Source organism: Melozone crissalis, unplaced genomic scaffold (assembly GCF_028551555.1).
Source record: "Melozone crissalis strain CALT ecotype California unplaced genomic scaffold, PUWL_Pcris_2 ptg000106l_1, whole genome shotgun sequence".
NCBI classification, from domain to species: domain Eukaryota; kingdom Metazoa; phylum Chordata; class Aves; order Passeriformes; family Passerellidae; genus Melozone; species Melozone crissalis.
In genome coordinates, this window is record NW_026535883.1 from 5,317,357 (window position 1) to 5,331,038 (window position 13,682).

Consider the following 13,682-nt stretch of genomic DNA (forward strand, 5'->3'; position numbering starts at 1 on the left):
TAGCCTTAATGTCCAGTGTATTCTCACAGAGAAAAAGTACCAAAAGCTATAATCCTGCAGTTTAATTTCAACAGCTGAATAGGTTTTGGGGTACAATTTCTGCAGCACTGCAAGTATGATTCAGGTGTGAATTAATAATTTATTTCTCCCTCCCTCCCCCCAGCAAAGACTTATATAACTCAAATTATTTTTTCTGAAGGTAATATCCCAAAACTAAGTGAGCATAGGTGCAAAAGAAAACTCCTCAGTGACATGCAGTGTGGTTTTACCATGCAAATAAAGCAAATCTCAAAGGCTCACTGTAAATGCCAATGTTATATGTTTTATTTTTAATCAAGTAATTCTTTTCAACCTCACAATATCCATGACTGACAGGAAAAAAAAGACATTAGGCATGAAATGAGGATATAAAATACATGATATGTAGAAAGGCAATCAGTGCTTTAGTCCCTCAAGACAGTAAACAGGTGAAATGACTTTCAAAACTTCAACTCAAGGTTTTTTTCTTACAACATAAAATTCAAGTGATTTTTCTTTTATTTCACCTTGTAAACAACATACAAGTCAAAATGGACAATGAGGTAATCTATACTACAGAGATAATTTAAAAACACTAGATAAGACACAGTATTAAAGACATATAGAAATCAGTGTTCACTTTGGTCTCTAGTATGGTTATTGTTATTATTATCACAAGCAACACATACTAGTTAAAGCCAGTCTGGTGATGTTTGTCAGACAGTTGTTGCTTAACTTAGTAATCCAAGAGGTAGTCAAAACCATTGTCCTTTGTAAAGATATTCATACATTTGGTTCAATGACAATGGTAGCAAATACCTTGCTACTTTTCAACATTCTCAGAAAAATACTGCCACAGCTGCTGATACACAGCCCTGGTTTATACAAAAAAAGAAATGTGTCTTTATAGATCAACCTCTTGTTATCAGTCAACAGTTGTAACAGGGGTAACACAACCACTGGATCTTAAAGAGGCTGTTGATAAAACTAAACAAAATAAGATCGATGCATTTAACAAGGCTCTGCTTGTTTCTAAAACAATACTCAAATCTCATTAAGACTTCTAGGAAATTAAAATCAGTGCATCTGCACATGTACACATCTTCCCAATTACTGTTATATCTAGCACAGGGGAATACATATATATTTTTTATGATAAACATTTCTTACAGATAAATTAATTAAATTAAATTTAAGACTCCATGCAATTTCCCATGTTCTTTCATAATTCTTCTTACAAAGAATGGTACAAGATCTATAAGCACTTTTTTTTTTTTAATGGGGTTCTATTAACAGAACTAAGTTAGCAGGAACCAAGCAGGAACTCCAGGATAACACTGGTGCAGAATAAAATGGCTGAAAAAGGTGGCCTGCAACGGGAAGAGGTAGGATCCAAATGTGGTGTTTGGCACTCCCTGAAAGCTGGCAAAAGGCAAAATATTGCAAATGGTATTACAATGCCAGATCTGCTGTTAACTGCAGCAAAAAGTTATTTGGCTCTTCCTCCAAGAGTCTTCCTCATGGCCTATCTTTTGTAGCGTGTAATTAAATACTGTGACCTCTCCTTGGGGAAGAGTAAAAAATATCTCACAATGTCCCTTACAATTAAATCACATAGAGCATTTTGGGATGGGGGAAGGGGAGGGAGGGAGATTCTTGCTTCAGGTTTAACCTTATCTCCACTATTGTTAGGAGAAAAATAAATCTGTCTGAGCAGATATTTGAACTATTTCTACTCAAATGAGTTTTATTGTGGAGCGCTCTGGCAAGGACAGGCTGGTGGTGAATAGGGGGAGATCCAGCCTGAGCGAATGCTGCCGAATATTAATTTTGTCCTTAGGCATGAAGGAAGAATCCCAAACTCAGTCTGTGCCTCCTCCTTTAAAAGGTTCTTTGCTTATTTGGAGCAGCCAATTGAAGGGTGTAACTAGATTTTTTTTCCTACTGCAGCCCAGTGCTAAGTAGTTACCTGCTGCAGCTTGTGCTGCTATATGTTTAACTTAGGCATGTACGTTTTTGTCTCTTCTGGAGCTGTATTCATTCCCATGAACAGTGCCCATAGTCCTTTGGACAGAAAAATAAAAACTTTCAAAGAAATGTTTGGAAAGGTCTCATCATTTCAAATGGATGCTTCATCTTAAACAAGTATTTACCACAACGTCTGCAGTGGTGAACTAACAGTCACATATTCAGTACAGATAAAAAGTATGTACCATAGATCAACAGCCACCTTTAAGGCCACAGCAGCACAAAGGTGTGTTCATGCAGTAGATATGAGGTAGCCTTTTACTGTAAACAGAATAATAATTTTATTGTCACCTATGTAAACAAAGTGGGCTTGATGCTTGTGTGTTTTTGTTCTTCCCCCTCCACCCCAATCCCCCATCCCTCCCCTCCTAGAAAAGCCAAGCACCATAACCCCAACTGGAAGTCAGTGGGAGCTGTGGTTGCCCAGCATCTCTGAAAACTCAGACCCTGTGAATATAAAGACACAAATGCTCACATAAGCAACCAGTACATAATACCACTTCATCATTTCACAGGAACTTATAATACAAAATGCTGAGATCTGATTATCAGAAACGTAGGTCTACGTCAACTCAGAGGTAGTTACTAACATCAGTACATAATACTTATACAGAGATAAAAAGGTCTAAGACTATTTGGTTTGTTCTGAGTAAGCAGGTCTGTAGACTATTCTGTAAAGAAAAAACATTACATGGTATATTCCCTGAGCAAAGTTCTTTGTCCTGAGTATGTTATGTAACAGTGATAACATTCTAATATATAAAAATAAAACCTTAAGCTTTCAACAATAAGATAGGGTTTGGTATGTGCTCTTAGCAGTTCAGTCTGACTTTGGTGCGCACAGTGATTTCAAACAGCACCTACAAAAATCCACATGTTGAAAACATTTCCTTGTCTCAGCTCTGAACTTCTTACATATAAACAGGGAATGACCAGTTTTCAAATCCACAGTTGCCTATTTCTATAAGGAACTTTGGTTTAAATTTTCAAAGTGACCTAAGTTTTGCATCTTTGCTGTTTAACCTGGTTTTTACACCGACTAGAAGGTTAAGCAATGCCACTTTGATTTGTCTACATAATTTAAATAAGTTTACTATCCTTACGTAAGGCAAGGACGTTCTCTATAGATATATCACATTCAATATCGTCAAAGGTAAGCTTTGCATTAGCATTACTGAGAACTTCAGTACAAACCTTGAGATTCTTGCAAACACTGGCAAGGAATTCACACAAAATAATTCTCTCTCGAAATTGTGCCCTTCACTGAGGAGTTTGATGACGACTACCTGTTCACTGAAGCAGCAGCAGCACCAGTAAAAGTCTCATGTGGCAGGACAAGTGGGAAGGGGAAAGGCCAGGCAGTGAGCCAGCTGCATACCTGGTGTAACCCTCGGCTGCAGAGGAGTTACCAGGGTAGGACTTTGGCTCGCTGTAGCCTTTCATGCAGGCTGTTTCTTTAGTTTGATTATCCGAGCTTAAACCTACCCGACACTTTCAAGCTTTAACAGCCTGTGTTTATTGCCAATGTTAAGGATTATACAGGTTTCTCTAATTAACTTACATCCACAATGGGATTTGTCAGAGTACGTTATCTTACGTATGACTTGGTAATTCAAAAGTTACAAATGGAAAGCGACTTGAAGTTTTGATAGGCTCCAACTCTTATTAACCCCGGGCAAGGCCTGCAGCCCAGGGAGTCTCACTCTGAGGCCACCAATCTTCCTCCTCTTTCACACAGAAGTGTGTGGTCCTAGGGCACTCTGCACCAAGGCTGGTCAGCTGCAGCCCCCAGTTCACCAGAAGCAGGTGATGCCCAGGGCTTCTGGCAAATCTGCAGGTCTGCCCCCCTGCTGTATCACCATCTAGGGAGGCCAGCTGAGCAACCCCAAGTGCCCATCAACCTTTAGTCTTAGGAAACTATTCAGCCCAGGATCTCGTTAGCTTTGCATTTTGTTTTCTTGAAAACCCAAACAGACAACAACAACAATAAAAATCCCTAGAGAGTTCTCTCCATGGTATTTCAATAGGAAATAAGGGGGAAGAACCTTCAAATTGAGGGACACTACTTGGGACCAAGAGAAATTGCTGCTGCTGCGGCTACTACTGCCACCAAGGTACCCTAAATGCTCACAGTATACAAATGGCTAAGCAGGATGGCATCCTGACACCACTCAAAAGGATCTGTTTGGTAACAACTTACACATTCTCCCCTACACAACAGACATCTAAGTTACAGTTACAATCATATTAATTTAACAAAACGTTTTGAGAAACCATCACAGAAACTACACATTCATTGTCTTTTCTGGAGCTTTAAACTCCTCACCAACAAAGGGTGGTGGCAATGAGAGTTGTCTTGAGTCATGAAACTGCCCTGCACTGGCATGGGGAAGGGAGGGTTTTGATATTTTGTGGAGATGAAAAAGGAAATAATTCAAATTGATGGTACGGGGGATGTCTTAGTATCTTTAGTACCATATGGCAGCTTTAAAATATGAAAGTATCCTTTGGTTCACAAGAAACGTAACAGTCTTGATCTCAGTTCTTTGTGTGGTTTATCAGTTCTTGTTTGGTTTGTTTCTGAGTGAAATTTCAAAAAATTGGGCTTTCTTGTTTGCTTTCTGAACACGTTAATAAACAGTTTCTAGGAATGAGTTCAGGAACATTGGGTGGGTACTGTGACTTTTGCTTCACAGTAATGTCTGGTGGGATCTGGAGAATGGTCTGATGGAAAAATATATATTTATAGATATGTACACATACACACACATGCATGCACACTCACACATACACACAGAAAGTAAAACATAATGCACCCTGCTCAAATGTATTTTGTTTGGAGTGATTTGTCTGTCAAAGAAAAAAAAAACAACAAAAAACAACAAAACATTCACAGTTCCTCAACAGTAGTTAAAATTCCAGGTCAGCTACTGATAATGAATTATTTCCCCTGTACTTGCATGAGGTAGACATCCCAAGAGGGTAAAGAAAACGGAACATTATGAAAAATGCATTAAGTTTTTTTCCTTTTCTGAACTGAAGGCCCCTTTCTGTTTGGTTCTTCAGGCGACGCAGACAACTTACTCGACGACACTTCCTGCGGTGACCTGCCCGAGCGCTCCGACATCTCCGGCCTGCCTTCCTGAGAGTACGATGGAGACGAGAAGCCGTGCGATCCTCCCCCTTCTCTCAGCAAGGCAGAAGTGGAAGGCTGCGGCTCGGCTTCGTGTCTTCCCTGAGAACTAGCGGGCTGCTGCGAGACAGTTTTATGGGGGCAGTTAGCCACCATGTGCATGATGCTCTGACAGTAATGGCACTTCTTTGGCTGCGGAGGTAGACTACATTCTTTAGCGTGGTGGTCGAGGCCACCGCAGTTGTAGCATCTAAAACCAAACAGAGACAGAGATGGAGTTACGCGAGGCAGCGTCCAGCGGGAAGGTTCCTTGCGGGCCCGGGCGCGGCCCCACTAGAGGGCACCAGATCTCCAGCCATGGCCGCCCCGCTGTCCCTGCGAGCGCCGGCACCCGGTCCCGCTATCCCGCGCCGAGCGGGGATGCTCCGGCTGGGCCGCTCCCGGAACCGGGGCCCGAAGGACGCGGTGCCGGCAGCCGGGGAAACGCGAACCCGGGGAGGGGCGCGGTGCCCGCCCCGAGCTTGGACCGGAATTGCCCCAGCGCCCGGCTCTGTCCCAGGGTCCGGCTTTGTCTCAGGACCGGCTCTGTCCCAGGGCCCGACACTGTCCCAGGGCTCGGCATTGTCCCAGGACCCGGAATTGTCCCAAGGACCGGCTCTGTCCCAGGGCCCGGCATTGTCCCAGACCCCGGCTCTGTTCCAGGGTCCGGCTCTGTCCCAGGGCCCGGCTTTGTCCCAGGGCCTGGCATTGTCCGAGATCCCGGCTCTGTCCCAGGGGCCGGCATTGTCCGAGATCCCGGCTCTGTCCCAGGGGCCGGCATTGTCCGAGATCCCGGCTCTGTCCCAGGACACGGAATTGTCCCAAGGCCCGGCTCTGTCCCAGACCCCGGCACTGTCCTAGGGTCCGGCTCTGTCCGAGATCCCGGCTCTGTCCCAGGGCCAGGCTCTGCCCCGCGGCCCGGCTGTGTCCCAGGGCCCAGCACATCGGCTCCTCTGGCTCAGCCCAGGCACGGCGGGCCAAAGCTCTAGGCCGGTGGGGACACAGAGTCTGTAATGGCACTTAGAGGTTCGACTCAAAATAAACTCAGCATAAAATGAATCTGTGTTTGTGTGTTTCCTCCTAGAACTCCCAGCCCACGTGGCTGTGGCCGCGGTGCCGCTTTGCTGGGATGCGCTGCCCGGAGCCCAGGGGTGCAGAGAGGCCCCTCCAGCCACACGGACACGGCTTCAGCCACACGGACACGGCTTCTCCCACACTGCTCAGAAATGGCTGAAGCCCACAAAACCTCTTCTATTTAACCTTGCTAGCCGGGGGAGTCCTGAAGAACTCTCCAGCAATTCCTTACGGAATCCTTTGTAACACACACCAGGAACACCAGTTATTGGATTACATTATTCTAACGTACGATACAAAGAAATAATTACACGCCTTTGGCATGGTGACCTTATGTGCACCCCTGAGTTTTCAACTTTGGCTGCTTTTGTATGGTTTCTCTTTCTTTGTTTTATAAAACTTGCACTGAATGCATAGACATTTCATTTTTAATAATCAAACATTACTGGAAAGAACTAAACCTCGTTGGTTCTTTTTTCTTTTTTTCCTTTTTTTTTCTTTTCCTTAACCACCAACCAATTAAAAACAATTATTTCACAAATACTTATGTCTGTGGAGTCAACTTAAGGATTAAAAAAAAGACTAACTATAACTATGAACAAAATACTGTAATGTGCTCTGGATCAAGCCCACATAAAGATATGTTACACTTTCAGATTCCTGAAAAGTAACAAAGCACCATTTGACTATTTCACCTAGGATTTAGTAGTCCCTACTAGTTTATACAATATCAAGAAGTTTAATCCAAGCAAAGCTTATGTATAACTGAAGTCTCACCTATGGAATTTGCTTTACCTTGCAAAGAAAAGCTATTGATAAAACCTGTGTAACTTTTAAAAAAGACTGCAAATATCAACATTTGTAATTACACTCCAAGAAGCAATGCCTGGCACCTCCCACTTCACATCTCTTCATCACTAGCAGCAAGATACCAACCATATCTTCATTTCCACAGACAAACAAAAAAACAGCACAAGTTTCTCATGGCATGCTGCATGCCATCATGTCCTACAAGACTAACCAGTAATTTACAGAAGTTAAATAATGAACAGAACTTCATTGTCCTTTCAGAAATTATTGTGATTTACTGTTGTATCTTTCCTAAAAATGAGTAAGAAGAAACCAAGCCCAGTACAATGAACTCTGCACTTCTACAACAACTGCAATAACATATTTCAGGTGAACTGGTTCCATTTTGATGTCACCACTGCCCTGAAGTTTGATGTGATTCTTCAGTGGAATTTGAAGACTGTGCTTACACTACTCTGTCTGCATATACTACAGACTAACTCATGAAGACAAACACAGTCTAACAAAGCTTCCCCTGAACCACAAAGAAAATAACATGGACCAGTCCCATTATCACTTAGTATTGATTTCCCTAGCACAGGAAGGGAAATGACTAAGTACATTGCGAAATCCAAACATCCTGATCTAAGACTAAAACATCAAGCTTTTTTCTCCTATGTTAAAAAAATAATTTTCAAGTTATTAAACATTATCCCTACTTTTTGCCAAATCATTGCAGGTATTTTCAAATTAGTGACCCTCACTTGACAGTATGTTCAGCATTCAGTCTTCCTAACTGGCATTCAGCTGCTTCCACCACCAGCTTTCTAAACACCTTCTGAAAAAAGTAGTAACAAAATAAAGCCTTGCAATTAGAGAAATGAAACAATAGCAGCAAAAATCTTTAAGTGTTTTACTTTCTTCCCTTTCAATAAATACATCTAAGGATACACAGATGTGGTACTGATTGTAATTTAGGTTATATTAGAGAATTATGTTTATTATATCTTTGTCATTGGTTTCTAGCAGTGTACTTGTTCCTGGGAAATGCATTCTAACAGTACAGCATAGGAGTGTGCAGACATTCTGGAAATTGTAATTTTTGTCTTAATTCAGGATATGGAATTTTATGGCTGTGAATGCATCAGCACATTTATTTTCTCCCTTAATATCACATCTATTTCGAACAGTTAAAAAAAAGGGAAAAAAGTTTGAAAATAGGGTAAAGGGCCTCAGTAGCAGGATAGGCAGTAGCCATGGACAAATCAATTTAATCAGTCACTATGGTATGCTCTGTGTTATCCAATTCAGTGGACCATTTCACCTCACCAATTGGCAAAGAACCTGCTGTCAGGGCCCCTGCTTCCACTCAAGCAGCCTCTGTCACCCTTTGCATAGCTACTCAATCAATACATCCTATTTGCAAAATATTGTAATTCCTTGCATCTATTTAAATTTTCGTTGAAGTGTCACTGTAAAAGAAAAACTCTGTCAGAAGCAGTTGTGATTAAACTCTGATTTGGTTTTTTGGGGATGTTTTTTGTTACCAACAAATTCAAGCACCTGAGTAAAGTGTCACATTAGAGTATATATGTGCCAGACAGAGTGTGCCTGGACTTACAGAGGAGGGTGATATTTATTCAGTTCTTTAAACAATTTATTCATTCCTCATCAATCACTCTTACCAGGAGAACAGATCACACCTTGCTCTGAAACGCCTTCCCTTTCCAAGGGATTTATCCCAAAATGCAAGTAGTCAGCCACCTCAGAGCTCACAAATGCCAGCATGGCACCATCCCCAGGGATTAGGTATGGCATTAACCCTTTCATTCTGAGCACTTCAGCCCTTTGCTCCTCTCTGCTGTGTGTACTTATGTTACACCATCACGAAAGCCGAGAGCACGATGTGCACATGGGAGCTCACACATTCACATCTCCACCTACATACATACACAGAACAATACACAAGCTGATCCTGCCATGAAAACTGGAAATTCTGATTCCACTCTGCTCTCAGAAACTCCAGATTAGTGCAACCACAGCAAGTATCTCTTCTCTTCTGAAGCACCACGGAAAGAATGTATGTTAGCTTAAACACAAGTTTATATGTAAATTCTACCGTGAGATGAATAAAACACAAAAAGCCCTTAAATGTGCAATTATAATAGAATCAGCACTTAGAAAGAACAAAAGTAAGAAGGATTTGTTAAAATAGGATTGTCTTTCTCACAGTAGGCTTCCATGATTTGCTAGCTAGCTTCAGGCTCAAAAATATAAAGAGATGGCAATTATCCTAACGGGAAATCCTTTCTTCTCTACAGCACTGACAGGAAGGTGAATCAGGGTGATTTTTTAATATAAAAAAGATGAACATCTTAATAGAGGAACACCTTGAGGAACTTGTCTAGCATTATATTTCAATACTCTCAAAAAAACTGTAACCATAATACCTACTAATGAAGAAAGAAGAGAGCATATAGCAAGGTTAAGAAAACCTCCTAAATTCTCCTTCACTGTGGATTTGTGATTGCACAAAACTATACATATTAAAGGAAACATGAAGAAGCAGAAGTGTACAGATTCCAACATAAAATATGCTGTATTAATTGCAAAAAGCTGATGACTGAAATTGATTAGAAATACTCAATTTAACAACCAAATAATACCATCTAGTCTTTAGCTTTTTTTCCTTCTTCCAGCAATCAGCTACTCATACTCAGGAAGCACACCCCAGCCCTAAACTTTTTAAAACAACAATATCCTTGCCTTGCAAATACGTTTTCCACAGTAACAACTCAGATGGGTTAAGCAGCACTAGTTACAGTAAACACAACTGCTTGCTTCTTTGGGCTGTTTTATAATACAATTGAGATGATAATCCAATACATATGACAAGTAGAGAAAAACTATGTGTAACCCCAGACTGTTATCTTTTGAGAGAAAAAACTGTAAAATTACCCTAGTGACTGACTTGGGGGAGGGGAGGCAGGGAGTAAGGGGTTAACATCTAACAGGGATAGGAAAGGGAGGGAAGGGGGTACACTCAGAGGAAGACTAAAATAATTCACCAGGATATACCCCACACCAATTTCTCTTTTGTTATTCCTTTCTGAATGCTATCAGACCACAAAAAAATGATTCTTGGCTAACAATACTCCATCTTGCAACATTAATGCCTTGAAAACGGCATGGAATCCTAGCAGTGTGTGCACATGAGATGCTGTTACAATACACTGAGTGCAACTGTGCAGTTAAAGCACAAAGGAAATGTTTAAAATCGTACCTAAATGTGCTGTCCTTTTCAGCCATTACTTTCACAACATACCTGAAGAAAAGCAGATGGAACAGGCAGCAGATCGATTATTCTATTTTGTAAATGGCTGTAAAGGGAAGTTAAACTATCCATGATTTAACAGAAAAAGGGGTCTTAGACATAACTAAGATTTCTTTCCTCTGTTTAAGGCTTCAGTGACTTGTCTTGAAAATAAGGCCATGAAATACTGCAAAGGGATGCTTCTCACTACCTGGATGTGACATTTAAAAAAGCTCAGGGTGCTTGCTCAGGTACCACCTGGGACAAGTGAGAAAGACCTCCCACACCTCAGCAGGTGCTGGAGGATCCTCAGAAAGGATCTTCTGGACTATTGAGGATCTGCTAATTTCAAGTTGTCTTTGCTGCAGCTTGAAAAGTCAGGTTGGATGGGTCTCCAAACAACCTGGTCTAGTGGAAGGTGTCCCTGCCTGTGGCAGGGGAGGTTGGAACTAGATGGTCTTTAAGGCTCCTTTCAACCCAAAGCATTTTGGTGAGCTGACAAGACACACAGATGAGTGGAATGTACACTCTGCTCGTGCCCCCTGACAGGGAAATGGATGGGATGTTCCTGCTCACAAATGCATTGCTGGGGTGTACACCACTCTGGTTATCAACCTTTAATTCTTAAACTGTAGCTGAGTGCAGGAGATAATACAGCCAACTTTGGAAACACTCTAAACAGGTATTAGAATTAAAAGTAGTGAATACTGTAATACTACTGAAATAATAATTAAGGTCATGTGAAATTATCTTGTTAAATAAACTAGAGAAAGGAATATTTACAATCTTCATTAGAACATTTATGGCTTGTCCATCAAGCAGGCTTACAATGAGGAAGAAAACCTCACTAGCACCTCATCTATCAATCCATGGGGAAAAAAAATCAGTTTAATTTTAAAACTGTAAGTATTTTTAATCAAGAATGTTGTAAAACAGCATATTGTGAATGCAGAAAATGGCACACTGGTGCCACATTTAGGTTTGTGTTGGTCCTGTGAGTATTTGCTATCCTGAACTTCTTGTTCATGCAAAACACTGTGCAGAGGCAACATGCTGGGAAAGTTAATTGCAGGCTGGCATTCTTCAGTGAAATTCAGTTAGAAAATTTCCTGTGCTTTACTAGCTTTTTGAGATATTTAACAGGAATATATAAAAAAAGATAACCTCTCAAAGAAAAAAAAAGATGAAATACAATAAAAATTCTCACCCATCTATTATTTGTCCTGTGAATCCTACAACTCGTGATAATATACCAGAGATCCAAGACTTTCAATTTTGTGAGAAAAACAAGGTCCCTCCATTTTTTTAAGCTTGCCTTCTTTCATTTTACAGATAGCCCCATCGTGCTGACACAAACCCGCACTGTCTGCGAGGCTTCCAATAACACAGGGTGGAATATTGATGGTGTTTACTCTTGTTACAAATAAATAAATAAAAATGCTCTGTTGTAAACTCATCAGATCGACTAGTTTTCTGTGGTTAGTTCTAAATCAATCTATTTTCCCCAGTGTATCACAGAACTAATATCAATAGGTTACGGTCCTTTGTTGCTCGGGTTTCCCCTCCCCCTTCCCCCCAACAAAGAGGCTGACAAAAACGTGGGGCATTTGCCTGATAAATCAGGCCTGTCAGGATACAATTTAGCTTAAGTTCATGAGGAAATAAAATTGTTTAAAATCTCCTAATACAATTTTACTGGAAGGTGATGGGGTTTGCTTTGGCTTTTTTTACAACCAAGAGCAACAATGAAACAGAAAGGTCATTCAAAAAGCACAAAATGCAGCTTTTTCTCCACAAAAATGGAAAGGACTACAGAGACAGCAGATCTTAAAAAATAACTTCAACGATGTTGTTTCCATTCTTCCTTTCCACTAAACCTTATCTCTACTATCCACTCAGCTCTCTTTACAGGCATGGAGGAAAATTATTTTTCACACAATCACACAAAAATCCTCGAGAAATGCATCCTCATGGGAGGAATGATTTGGATGCATTTTCATTTATTACAACAAAAGGGTTTTCTTTATATTAAGAGCTAAAAAGTCCTGAAATAGCAATTTGCAAAAGTGAAGTTTTGTTTCTAAATAACATGAAGGACGGTTTTGCTCCTATAGTATCAATATAGTATGGAAAGAATGTGTATATTTTAATGGCTTCAAACCCATCCAGATAAAGCAGATACAAAATCAGCGATGGTTTAAGGAAGTTATGTTTTAAACAGCCATATATCACACATTTCAAACATGAAATGATTTCAAGCAAGTCTACTACTGTTAATTTTTTTGCACTATGAAACCACACACACAAATACTCTCTACCACAAATTTCCCTTGTAAGCTTTAATTTCTGTGGGAATAATAAAATAACCCAGTTTCCCAACAAGAACAGCTCTGTATACAGTAATTTTTTTAAAAGTACGTATTTTCCACAGCTCCTGCTGGTGGTGGCAAGGCTGCCTGGGCTCTGCTCTGGGCACTGCTGCTGTGTGCACCCAGGTCTGCATTGCCCTGCCAGAGCAGCTGGGTACCAGGGCTGAGCAGACCTCGCTGCCTGTGCCTGGAAGCCCTGCTGAGTGCCCTGTTTACAGAAGCCTGCCTCGGTAACACTAGAAGCCTCTCACAGAGGTGGCTTGAGCCTCCTGGCCATGTGGATAAGGATGCACGCTGCATAAAACCGGCTCAGCTCTTTCTGGGTCAGTGAGGTGCTGGTCATGAGCTAAGAGGCATGCCTGACCTTATCTGCCTCTCAGCAGAGCTGGTTCCAGGGTTTCCACATCCACTGATCAGTTAATCCACAGATGAGATAAAAGGCAGTAGGTAACTGGGAATCAGTTGTTAAAAATTGCATTTTCAGTTTTGTTCCTTATTTCATCGCTAACATTAGCAGCAAATACAACAAATACAGCAAATGCAAGTGATGCCAACTCACAACAGCAGGAAACAGCAAATGGCATCCTGGCAGTAGGCTGGAGCACTGAGGCAGGCCACAGTAGAGAAAGAGAAGGAAAGGAGTTATTCTGGGAGTTCATAACCTATTCTTCCTCCCCAAATAGCAGCTGTGAGTGGTGTGACTTTAGGTACCTCATATAAATCAGTTTCACACACAAAGTTTCAGAAATATCTGGTGACAGGAGCATGGACTGACTTAGATGCTGGCCTTGAAATGGATTCTCCCATTACATACACCAAGTTAGATGGCTTGCATGAATACAGGCTTCATGAGTGTTAAGGATTGCAGGATTTAACCAGCAGCTCACATTTTCATTTCATTCTTCAGAAGCAAAGGGGT

At 41.2% G+C, this 13,682-nt stretch overlaps 1 protein-coding gene across 2 annotated transcripts in view; it reads right to left on the minus strand.

Moving 5' to 3' along the window:
• Window positions 1–2,474: 2,474 nt before the first annotated feature.
• Window positions 2,475–13,682, minus strand: part of LIN28B (lin-28 homolog B) — a 98,678-nt gene continuing 87,470 nt past the window's right edge. For both annotated transcript variants that reach the window (XM_054291802.1, XM_054291798.1), the window contains one exon: window positions 2,475–5,429. In XM_054291802.1, the coding sequence (XP_054147777.1) occupies window positions 5,060–5,429 (370 nt within the window). In that variant the 3' untranslated portion in view covers window positions 2,475–5,059. The remainder of the gene's footprint in view (window positions 5,430–13,682) is intronic.